Source organism: Nesoenas mayeri (assembly GCF_963082525.1).
Source record: "Nesoenas mayeri genome assembly, chromosome: 1".
NCBI lineage: Eukaryota > Metazoa > Chordata > Aves > Columbiformes > Columbidae > Nesoenas > Nesoenas mayeri.
In genome coordinates this window covers 159,856,481-159,869,155 of record NC_137541.1, presented here as the reverse complement: position 1 = coordinate 159,869,155, position 12,675 = coordinate 159,856,481, and the positions used below count along the sequence as shown (strand labels likewise).

Genomic DNA, 12,675 nt, shown 5'->3' with positions numbered 1-12,675 from the left:
GTTTCTCACAAAGCTACAATCTTCCTTCACTGGAGTCTCTCAGTGTTACAGGAAGATACAGAAGGTGCTTCTATTGCACAGAAGAAAGATCCAGATGCTATCAGAAAACAATGTAAGGTATGTATATACTAGAGAAAAATCAACAAATATGAACGTGTCGTGTGTCTCGAAAGAAGGAAGAGACTGCAGTAAAACTCTATCTTGCAACATAATCCAATTTGAACATTGCAAACCGTTTTTCAAAAGCTGACAGATCTGCTCAGTGTGCTGTGTTATTAACATACCAGGATTCAGCATTTTGCTGTTTTAAATGATGTGCGTTTGGAGGGCGTGGTAATGGGAAAGTCAGTCACATATACTGAGAAATGCTGGATGACATTTCCTCAAACATTCACTAAGTCTCAACTGATTTTTAAAGTACAAAATTCAGAGAAAAATGTCAATTTCAAAGATAATTCAGTTTTGATCAAGTGTAAATATACAGCACCAATCAAAATTGCTAAGCTGTTTTATTAACTCAAAGATTTACTCCAAAGAAATACCATTATCCAAACAATGTCTGGTACAGGTAATACAGCTTCAGGTAAGCACAAAATTAATTTTCTCTAAAATGTTTCTGAAGTAACTTCCTTAAAACATGACCTTTATAACACATATGAGAATGGGATGCTTTACAAAGGTTTTATGGTATTGTGGGTTTTGAGAACAACCATTAGCAGCTCTAAGTATTCAAGCTATTAGTATTTAAGCTAATAAATATATTTGGATTTTCTGATAAACCGTTATTCCAGTGGTATTTTCCACTTACGTCTTTGGATACCTTTGAAAATCCCTCCTAATATTTAAAGAATGAACTTGATCTATATGCCTACATTGAAACATACAACTATGGACATGAATCTATGTACATGCACACATAATTAGCAAGAATACAAGATGGTGTGTTGTTATGTAAAGATTCCAGAAATAAAGTAGCAACACCTGCCCTGGGTTCATAACCTCATTTCAAACTCATCACACTCATACAGCAACACACCACTGTGTTAATACATCAGGGGCACTATGTAGGGGCAATGTAGGCCCACTGAGGAATGGGGTGGGTGCCCTGGTGGCGGAAGATACAGAGAAGGCAGAATTACTGAATGCCTTCTTTGTCTCTGTCTACTCTGCCGGAGGCTGTCCTGGGGAGCCCTGTACCCCTGAGACCCCAGATGAAGCGAGGTCAATGGAAGAGCTTGCTTTAGTTGATGAGGACTGGGTTAAGGAGCAATTAAATAGACTGGACATCCATAAATCCATGGGTCCAGATGGGATGCATCCGCGGGTGCTGAGGGAGCTGGCTGAGGTCATTGCTGGACCGCTCTCCATCATCTTTGCCAAGTCTTGGGAAACGGGAGAGGTGCCCGAGGATTGGAGGAAAGCAAATGTCACTCCAATCTTCAAAAAGGGCAAGAAGGAGGACCCGGGTAACTATAGACCGGTCAGCCTCACCTCTGTCCCTGGGAAAGTAATGGAACAACTTATCCTTGGTGCTATCTCAAGGCATATCAAGGATAAGAAGGTTATTAGGGGCAGTCAGCATGGCTTTACCAAGGGTAAGTCATGCTTGACCAACCTCATAGCCTTTTATGAGAATGTTACAAGGTGGGTGGATGATGGCAGAGCCGTGGATGTGGTCTACCTTGACTTCAGTAAAGCCTTTGACACAGTCTCCCACAGCATCCTAGTTGCTAAGTTGCAGAGGTGTGGTCTAGACAATAGAGTAGTGAGGTGGGTTACAAACTGGCTTAAGGAGAGAAGCCAGAGAGTGGTAGTCAATGGTGCGAAGTCTAGTTGGAGACCAGTATCTAGTGGAGTACCTCAGGGGTCAGTACTGGGGCCAGTATTATTCAATATATTCATTAACGACTTAGACGAGGGAATAGAGTGTACTATCAGCAAGTTTGCTGATGACACTAAGCTGGGAGGAGTGGCTGACACGCCAGAAGGCTGTGCTGCCATCCAGCGAGACCTAGACAGGCTGGAGAGTTGGGCGGGGAATAACCTAATGAAATTTAACAAGGAAAAGTGTAGAGTCCTGCATCTGGGCAGGAACAACCCCAGGTTCCAGTATCGGTTGGGAAATTACATATTAGAGAGCAGTGTAGGGGAAAGGGACCTGGGGATCCTGGTGGACAACAGGATGACCATGAGCCAGCACTGTGCCCTTGTGGCCAGGAAGGCCAATGGCATCCTGGGATGTATTAGAAGGGGGGTGGTTAGTAGATCAAGAGAGGTCCTCCTTCCCCTCTACTCTGCCCTGGTGAGACCCCATCTGGAATATTGTGTCCAGTTCTGGGCCCCTCAGTTCAAGAAGGACAAGGAACTGCTGGAGAGGGTCCAGCGTAGGGCAACCAAGATGATTAAGGGAGTGGAGCACCTCCCTTATGAGGAAAGGCTGAGGGAGCTGGGTCTCTTTAGTTTGGAGAAGAGGAGACTGAGGGGTGACCTTATTAATGTTTATAAATATATAAAAGATGAGTGCCATGAGGATGGAGCCAGGCTCTTCTCGTTGGCAAACAATGATAGGACAAGGGGCAATGGGATCAAGCTGGAACACAAGAGGTTCCACTTAAATTTGAGAAGAAACTTCTTCTCAGTAAGGGTGACAGAGCACTGGAACAGGCTGCCCAGGGGGGTTGTGGAGTCTCCTTCTCTGGAGACATTCAAGACCCACCTGGACATGTTCCTGTGCAACCTCACTTAGGCGTTCCTGCTCCAGCAGGGGGATTGGACTAGATGATCTTTTGAGGTCCCTTCCAATCCAGAACATACTGTGATACTGTGATACTGTGATGTTTTCTAAATTAATCATAGCAAAAATATTTTTCATGGAATCATGGAATGGTTTGGGTTAGAAAGGAATTTTAGAGATCACCTAGTCCAACCCCACTGCCATGGGCAGGGACACCGTCCACTGGACCAGGTTGCTTAAAGGCCTGTCCTGCCTGGCCTGGAACACTCCCAGGGATGGGGCATCCACAGCTTCTCCGGGCAGCCTGTTCCAGTGCCTCACCACCCTCATGGGGAAGAATTTCTTCCTTCTGTCTAATCTAAACCATCTAATCTAAATCTACTCTCAGCTTAAAACAACTGCCTCATGTGCTGTCACTATAAACCCTGCTAAAAAGACTGTCCTCATCTTTCTTACAGGCCCCTTTAAGTACTGAAAGGCCACAATAAGGTCTCCCCAGAACCTTCTCTTCTCCAGGCTGAACAACCCCAACTCTCTCAGCCTGTCCTCACAGCAGAGCTCTTCCAGCCCTCTGGTCATTTTCGTGGCCTCCTCTGGCCCCTCTCCAACAGGTCCATGTCTTTCCTGTACTGAGGGCTCCAGAGCTGGACACAGGACTCCAGGTGGGGTCTCACCAGAGCGGAGCAGAGGGGCAGAATCACCTCCCTCGACCTGCTGGCCACGCTGCTTTTGATGCAGCCCAGGATATTATTTGATTTCTGGGCTGCAAGCGCACGTTGCTGGCTCTTGTCCTGTTTTTCATCCACCAGTACCCACAAGTCCTTCTCTGCTGCTCTCAATCCCTTCATCTTCTGTGCCTGTACTGATATTGAGGATTCCCCTGACCCAGGTGCAGGACCTTGCACTTGGCCTTGTTGAACTTCACGAGGTTCACCTTGGTCCACTTCTTGAGCTTGTCTGGGTCCTTCTGGATGGCATCCTGTCCCTCAGGCATGTCAACTGCACCACTCAGCTTGGTGTCATCCACAGACTTCCTGGGGGTGTGCTCGATACCACCATGTAATTAATAAAGATTGGTGAGCAGCGATGTTCATTTATCAATCTAACAGTCCATCTATCAAACCCACGTGTCTCCAATTTAGAGGTAAGAATGTTGCAGGGGGCAGTACTAAATGCCTTACAGAGTCCAAGTAAATGACATCTGTAGCTCTTCCCTTGTCCACTGATGCAGTCACTCCATTGCAGAAGGCCACTAGATTAGTCAGGCACAATTTGCCCTTGGTGAAGTCATGTTGTTTGTCTCTAATGGCCTCCCTGTTTTCTGTGTGTTTTGCATATCTGCCAGGAGGATCTGTTCCATGATCTTAACAGGCACAGAGGTGAGGCCGACAGGTTGGTAGTTCCCTGGGTTCCTCTTTTTAAAAATGGGTTTGATGTTTCCCTTTTTTTCAGTGAGGGACTTCTGAGTGCCATGACTTTTCAAATATGATAAGAACTGGCTTAACAGCTACATCAGCCAATTCCCTCAGGACCCTGGGTGGCATTTTGTCAGGTCCCAGGGATGTTCCTCTGGTGGTCTTGAAACTGATCTTCTCTCACAATGGGAGGGACTTCATTCTTCTGGTAGGAGTGATAAACTTCAGATTCATATGCTACTCAGGAAGCTCCAAGGTATCAGTTTTACTATCGATAACAGGATTTTCAGTAATTATTATTTATTTAGTGAAAAAATATTTTCTTGAATGCTAGAACTAGTATTTGGATGTCTACTTTGATCTAATAATAACTACTAAAACTGAAATGAATAGCACTATCTGCTGCTGACTTTTGGTTTTGAGTAACTTTTGGGATTTTTTAAAAAAATGTTCAGGAAAAGATCAGTTCATATCAAAGTGGTTAACAACTATAAAACTCTAAACTAAGGGGAAGACTGGGACTTTAGGAGCCTGAGGGGCAAAGAATAAGTTGTGTTAGTATTCTGATTATGAACACATGCCATACTCAATGGAGAGACATCAGTGAGATATCTGATGTAGTCTGAAAACGCTATGGGATTGTAAACAGATGCAGCAGAACAAAGACCATACTCAGTAATGGAATTTGTCCCCTCACTAAAAGGTATGTAAAAGTTCCATATCAGATAAAGCTCTAGAAATAAAAATATTTTAAAATATTAGATAAGCAAACTCATTTTTTTCCTTTGTCAAAACAAGTTATTAGGAAAGCAAGTAAAGAAGGGCTCTCTCTATACTGCTAGAATAGAAGATAAAAATGATATCAATTGTTCCCAAACTTTGGGCTACCTGTAGTGACCCAAAATAGTCATGGCATAAGCTGGTAAGTGTGGATGAAGAGGTCACTTGCCACAGCTCACTCACTTGCTAGTGCTTTTCCATATACCAGTGCAGATGTACCCAAAAAGACTAAAAGGCTATAACTCCAAAACCGTCTTTGAGTTCTTCAATGCATCAAGATAGTTTCAGCATGAAAAAAAGACATATATCTAGTTCAATTACTTAATGAAATAACAATGGCTATTAGAAGTGATACCTTCAGTTCTTGCACCTCTTCTTTCTTAATAAATGCCTGCGCAACATTAACGCCTCCAGCTGGTTTGTTCTTATTTCCATGGTTAGAAAGGCTCTTTCCAACTTGTTCAGTCAGTTTTTGAATAACTGCTCCTAAAGTTCACAAAAAAGTTATATTGACAATTTCCATTCACAAGTAAAGGGCTTTACTGTAAACCATATAGAAATCTCCCACAAAGTAAAAATAAGTTAAAGGCTGAGAAAAAATGTATTAGACAGAAGTCTCTCCGAGCCACAGACTGTCTCTTTTTCTGCATTTATATACAACAGCATGATACACATCTAGTTTGAACTTACATCTCTAAGTACTATATTAATATAAACATATTAGCAAAAATATAAAGTGCGCACAAATATACATACACTCAAGGCTGCCTTCATCGTGTTTTGTAACATAGAAATATTACCAGCAAATGCAAAATCATGCACAGCTATGAAAACAAGCATATACAAAAGTAGGGAAAAAAACCTTTTGAAGTTTTGGCAGGTGTCCCAGTTTCTTCAGTTTCACTTTCCTCCATCCCATCCATATCGCTTTTGGCAGGAACCTTCTGAAAAGCGCTGACGTTGCTGTTCGATGTTTTTGACAGCTTTTCCAATAATTCTGGTGATATGTAAGACTGCTTAATATCATCTTCATCTACTTCTTCCTCTGAACTGAATGGTGGAGTTCTATGCAAAAACACATAAAAACCGAAGACTTACTGGGTTTCAGTGACTGCACTGATACATAGATATTTAAGCTTCCCTGTATTTTCCTTTCCTGTAGCATGTTTTTCTTCTGTGAAAAAGACAAGAACTCCCATAAATTCTACCTATCCATAAAACTATTTAAAATAAATCATGCTGCTAAGTAAACTTGCCAAGTTATCACAAAATAATGTCCTGTACAGATAAGATTATTTCCATCTACACAACTATCTTTACAAAACAACAGACTAATATATAACAAGTCTTGCCATGCAAACAAAGATAGGCCTTCATGGATCAACAGGGAGAGGAAAACTCAGGGTCAAGAAATCTGCACCACAGAAAGTCTGTTCTGATATTCTGTTAATAATAATATTTTATTTATAATAGTAGTTATAATTATAATAATAATTCAGGAATTTTTCAGTGCGGGAAATCACAAAGTAATGTGCCTGATGTGAGTGGAATCTGAAATATCATGTTTCATTTTGGTCCTAGTATGAAAATATCAATAAAATGAAAAAACAAGGTTACCAAAGCCTTTAAAGGCTTTTAACTGGCTCAGAAAAAGCATCTGAGAACGAAACTAAAGGAAGTGATACTACCCAATTTTTTTGAATGTGCCTCTCTGGTTCACAATAAAGAATACATCTGCTGAAAGGAGAACATGCTGTCTTTCAGGGATGATAACAACAGACTCAAATGGAATAATACTTTAAAACAAAATATGAAATACGCAGTCCAGAAAATGTTTAATTTCAGCTTAACAACAGCTTTTGCGTGGCAAGCATGTAAATGTTCAGTCACCAAAAATGGTTTCTTCAAAAATACAAGGGAACAAAACATACGTGGTACTAGATGTCCTTCTGGAACCTTCATTTACAATAGGCTTCCTGGATCTAAAAATAATAAGACAAGTTATTTCAACACTGCCAGTCAACTAAGTAAGCATAAAGTAATGTGAATTCTTTGCTCAGTTCTCAAAATATGTTCAAAAAGATGTTCAAAAGATGTTCACATCTGTCACTAAAACCCAAACCCATAGGACTGTTACCTGAGGTATGAGTACTATGAGAAGAGCATCTCTTACTTTGGTGTAGACGTATTCTGAGTGATGGCTGTTCTTTGTTCAGCTGGGCGGACGGCTGTTGAAGGCCGTTTTACTGGCTTTTGTGTTGTGGCAGATGCAGAAACTCCCAATTGATTGAACTTCTGTTTATCTACAACAAACATTATCTCATTATTAGAAACAATGTTTGGTATCTTTTATATTTAATTTCTAAAATTAAAGATGTCTCTACTGCAGATTGTAGTTTTATGGAAAAAGAAGAACAAAAGTAATTTTTTTTCTTCAGAGCAGTTCAGAGTTACCACGTTTGGCATCACAGGACCAAAGATTTCTGCAGTTAAACACCATGCCAAGAACCCTCCAAAGGAAATTGTTTAGTTGGCCATAACTATATAGAATATTTCTATAAAAATTATGAAAGCAGCTATACAGAAATGTTGCTAAATAAAATCTTAAAACAGCAGTTATACAATGTAAGAGAATGAATAAACAAAACAAAAAGATTTTAACCTTGTGGAGGAAGCTGAGGATAGGAAACAGGTCTATAACAAGATGATGATTTCTCCTCAACCCTAAAGCTAACTTGACGTTCAAGGTGCTCTCGAATTCGCTGAATGTCAGGCTCATGCTTCTGTTTGCATTCTCTGGCTGATTCAATTGCACGCAAAATTTTATTTAAGCGATCATTTGGGATACCACGAACACCCTAAGGAAACAAATTGTATTGTAAACACAGGGGTTATTATTTCTAGGATTTCTATCCTACAATCATATACGCTCTTTTAAACTTCACATAGCACAAAGCTTGTAGAAAACACACAGAAGCTGCTAACACTGCTCACAGGTGCAGCCATATCCTCCACAGCTGTAATCTGATGGGCATCCTCTCAGGTTAGTAAATTATACTGATTTATAACACACAGAAATTTAGCTTTGGATTTCATAGGTTGAGGGTTGTGGTACAAGAGTGAGAGAAGAGCAAAAAAGTGGGACAAAGATGACCACTCTTTTAAATAACTCAGAATAATCTTACTGCTTTAATTCCCAAGGTTTCCAGCTTCTCCTCCAGGGCTTGCTCCAAAACAACTCGTAATTCTTTAGTTAAGGAAGGATCAGTCTTCAAAGCATTTATTAAATGGTGGTTGCTTCTACCTGTTTTATGATCACCTTTCTCAGCTTCTGAAATACGAATGGAAAAAAACACGTTTAAGAGACATTTGAGAAATCCACAGTACATGAGATGACTAAAAACCACACTGAAGCATGCATTTTTTTAGAAACACCATAGACATACGTATGCACTTTTTGTCTACAAGGAGTTGTATTCTTTTTAAAATCTTGGGCTAGCTTACAAAAGTCAGCTCACTAGGAATCTATAATTCAGTACTGTTGTACTCACCATCACAAGTATCTTTTATTTTTCCTTGTTACAGAATCACTGTAAAGATATATGTCTGAATATTTAGCAACAAAGATCTTTACTATCAGAACTGTGTTTGGAAACTTCTGATAGAGTATCTTATGATAATTAAGTTCTCTAAAAGTGGTATTTCAAATCAAAGCTGAGCTCTAGCAGGAACTAGAACAGGAATATGACAAAGGTTGTCAAGAAGACCTTCAAACAACTTCATGTTCTCTGATAAAAAGCACCTACCAAAACCAAATCTTTGGAAAACTGTAACACTTTCAGAAGTCTTAGTAAAGACAAAACCTTAGTCTGAGGCAGATTGTTTCACAGAAAACACAAGACAGATAATACTTCAAAACTCTTTCAAGGACAAAGTTCAGTGTCGTGTTTTCTTCCACGCGCCTATGACATCATACATACTTAAAAGCAGACAAAGAAGTTTCTATCTCTTTCCCTTGCTTTAAGTTCCAGTAATGACATGACCTCTTATGCAAGAGATAAAGAATCATCAGACAGATTCTTCCATCGAAATTAAAGACTGACATTTAAGTTAGGCCAAAGTATTCTGGGGTCATATGGGGGAAAGAGAGAAGCAAAACATACCATTGGGAACCTGGCTATAAAGTGTCTTGGGCAAGACAAAACTTTACTGAATGCCAGCCCACAGACAAGGACATAAATGAAGGAATTATTCCATACTGTGACTTCCAAACATTTTCTTTCAAAACAAACACGCCACTTTTCCTATTTTTAATTGACAACTGCTTAAAAAGTTCAGCTTTCCATTTAGTTTTCATTTTTCTTTAAGGGAAAGATAAGCACCCTGAAGAGGACCCAAAAAAGCTTCAAGATACACAAATGATATTTAGGTTGTTTTGAGGCAGCGGCTTCCGACAGATCTGCGAAAGAACTATAGGTAATGAAAACTGAAAAAGAGTCCAGCTACCATACTAAGAGATCTGTGCTGAGGAGGACAAAATCTGGCTGAAATCCTAACTGTCCTTGGGGACTGTGTGGACAACTCAGTCCCTGAGAGAGGTGCGATTAAAAGTGATTTGATGGAGAGCTGAGTCCTAGAAGAGGCAAACTATGGGTCAGTGTGGAAACACAGGGCTATCAGACTATACCTTGTCAGGAAAAGGGGCATTACGCAGTATGAAATCTTCCCAGAAAACCAGACATGAGACATTTTAAAGTGGAAGGCTCCAAGGAGCCTTCTGAAAATCCTGTCCCTTTCAGATGTTAATGCTCACAACAAAACAGATCCATCTAAAATAATTTTAAAATTCATAATTACTACATACCGATATGGGTAACAAGACTATCCAGCATTATCCTAATTAATGACAATATTAATTCTTGCTAATTAGCTCAAGCCAAATCCTCTTTGCTGGAGCCAAGTATTTAAGGAACTGTTTCCTTATTCACTTTTGGTTTTTTTAAAAAACCCCTAAATACTAGATTTGACGACTTTGAAGACAAGGGACCTTAAGTCTGCTCCCACTGTCTCAGCTCCTACATAAGCCTGTGAAATAATCTGAGAAGTCAAGAATTTTCACACTCTCCCTTTTCAAGGGCTGTCACTGAAAACAAAAAAATCTTGGTCTATCTTTTCAGACTGCATTCTTTCTTTTTCTCTTGTGTACTGCAGGCCATGCCTTTAGGCACAGCAGAAGAATCAAAGACAATCCATCAAGAGAGAAGACGGCAAGCAAGAGCAATAGCAGAAAGCACGGCAAAAATGCGAGCAGTCTTTATTTCAGATTGTTCAGAGTCACTGGGTTTTCCCTGGGGAAACACCTCTCACTTACGTGCAGAGGTATTCAAATGACAATTTAGTTTTCGAAACAGCATCATTCCTTCAAAATTTAAACTCATCAGCTACAAGGCTCAAAACTTATTTTAATTTTGCGCATGGTACAGATTATTATGTCCTTCAGCTATTTGGTGTTTCATCTAAAGTACTGTTACCCTTCTTCAGGAGAAGAATACCCTGCGAGTTGAACGAACACTTTATTTTCTGTCACTGTAAATGTTGCCTTTTCCAAGTTTTCCTCAAACGAAGCAGAAGAACAGCTGTCAACACTGAGCTATGTAATTTCATTCAGAATTGCACAAATCTGGCTGGAGCTGTGGCTTCTTGGAGGGAGGCGTAAATGAGATTGCCTGCTGAAGTATCTTGGGTGCACCTACAAAAATGGACAGCTTCAACCTCCACCACCAACCTCCTTCTTCTGTCTGAACTCCTTGTCCTCTCACAGAGTTTGAAAGAGAAGTAAGCATCCATTGCGACAGCATGAATGCCAAGAAGCTTCCAGTAAGGGGGTATTCCTAATGAAACATCTTCGTTCTGCTTAGCTCACGTGCCTTTAGGCATACGGAATATGCCTGACTTAAAGAGTTAGCCAGCTTTCCATAAAAACATTGAATTGGATAAGGAATTCATAATATTAGCAAGCACCAATAGCAAACAGGAGACTGACAGAAAGAATGTTCCCACCCAAATCACATAAGCATACTCAAATATAATGAAAAAATACTGTAGGTGTCAAGAAATATTTACATTTTTATTTTCAAAAAACACATGCCACTACATTTTGAGCTGAATCAACCATTACCTTTTTCCTCTTCTGAAAGCTCCTCTATGGGTTCCAGCATATGCACCAAGGGTGCCTGCTCTAATAATGAGGAAAAACAGGAACACCAGACAAACAGGACAGAAGAAGGTCAAGGTCCAGAGTGGGAAAGTTAGGCAAAAAAACACACTGATGTCAATTTTCCCGATTGCTGACAACCTGTTTAACAATCACAAACCCAATGCAACGTGACTCTTCACTGCCTTGATGGTACATTTTTGTAGAGGACACCCAAATACAGTAGACACTTCAGGAACGATTAACTTGCCCAAACATGGGTGTCTAGTGTCATCTCGGATACATCAGAGTTTCAAGTCATGGGGACAGGTCAGGCTGGTATGTCACACAACCACAGAAAAACCTGTGCCCTTCTGCAGTGGCACCCAGAGGCCAGGTGGGATGTTTTGAGGCATCTACAATGACAAGACCACCTAGGATTAAGCAAATTAATACTGTCATTCATTTCTCATAAGGAGTATTTGAATTTTAAAATTTATTTTTAAATAATTTTAATACATAATTTGATACAAAAAGTTTACAAAATGGACAGCCATAGAAATCCTGAAAAATATATGGAAAAAATATGTTAACTCATCATTCCAAAGAATTATTAAGTACTGAGTCCATATATGCAAAAGATAGAGAAATTTTATATATATATGATACTTTCCAATAAAACCAACTTAAAAAATCTTCAATCACTCCAATATCGTGAGACTCAGTATTTTCATGTGCTTTAAAGAAATCTTGAAATGTCTTCTGCTGAAAACAGCTTCCTAAACACATTGAAATTATAATTCTATAGGCTGTCAGGTACCATTTGGTTTATATAAACGAAGTCAGAGTACAGTTTATTTACAACTTTATAGACTTCAGACACAAGAGATGCAGGAAAATGCTTACATGTAGAATAATAAAAATTCAGGTTTTTTAAATGTTAATATTCGCCTTCCATAAATAAATTTATTTCAATGAAAACTAGAATTTGGTTTATAATAAACACAGAAATGGACAAACTGTATCTGCAGCATTCAACTACTGGCAGTATAGGCGAGAAGAATTTATCGGCCAATATTTTGGGCCAACATAGATTTGCCCCAGCCTTCACAAGAAACCTCTGGCACTATAAGTGGTTGCTACACCATATGGGTAGAAGGGGAGAAGATGATGCTGCAGCAAAGGTGCCTGCTCTGCAGCACTTCCCATACAACAAGGTACAAACATGGGTGCGCTGGGATGGATAATCAGGGTGAAATGAGCACATGGAGCTAAGTGACATTTACTGTCACATCTCCAATATTCCCCATGTAAAGGGGGCTTAAAGCAGTGTTGTAAATGCTTGGGTACGGCTGCTCTCTCTCCACACTTTCCATACTTGTGGTTATATTCAGTCTCTCACCTGCTTTTCCAAGCAGGTTACAAGACTTAAGATTTGCTCTCATATAATTTGCACTAAATAAGAAGCTCTAAAAAAATGCTTCTTACACCATCACAAGATGCTAACAAGATGCAAATGTCAATGTATTTTATGGAAACACTTAAAAGCAAAA

General features: G+C 39.8%; 1 protein-coding gene across 1 annotated transcript in view; it reads right to left on the bottom strand.

The window, feature by feature from the left end:
* Nucleotides 1-12,675, bottom strand: part of DZIP1 (DAZ interacting zinc finger protein 1) — a gene marked incomplete at its 5' end in the record, with an annotated part of 36,781 nt that overhangs the window by 1,848 nt on the left and 22,258 nt on the right. The window contains 7 exons of the mRNA XM_080363774.1: nucleotides 5,285-5,415; nucleotides 5,792-5,994; nucleotides 6,861-6,911; nucleotides 7,103-7,232; nucleotides 7,592-7,787; nucleotides 8,115-8,260; nucleotides 11,108-11,167. Of these exons, the coding sequence (XP_080219900.1) occupies nucleotides 5,285-5,415; nucleotides 5,792-5,994; nucleotides 6,861-6,911; nucleotides 7,103-7,232; nucleotides 7,592-7,787; nucleotides 8,115-8,260; nucleotides 11,108-11,167 (917 nt within the window). The remainder of the gene's footprint in view (nucleotides 1-5,284; nucleotides 5,416-5,791; nucleotides 5,995-6,860; nucleotides 6,912-7,102; nucleotides 7,233-7,591; nucleotides 7,788-8,114; nucleotides 8,261-11,107; nucleotides 11,168-12,675) is intronic.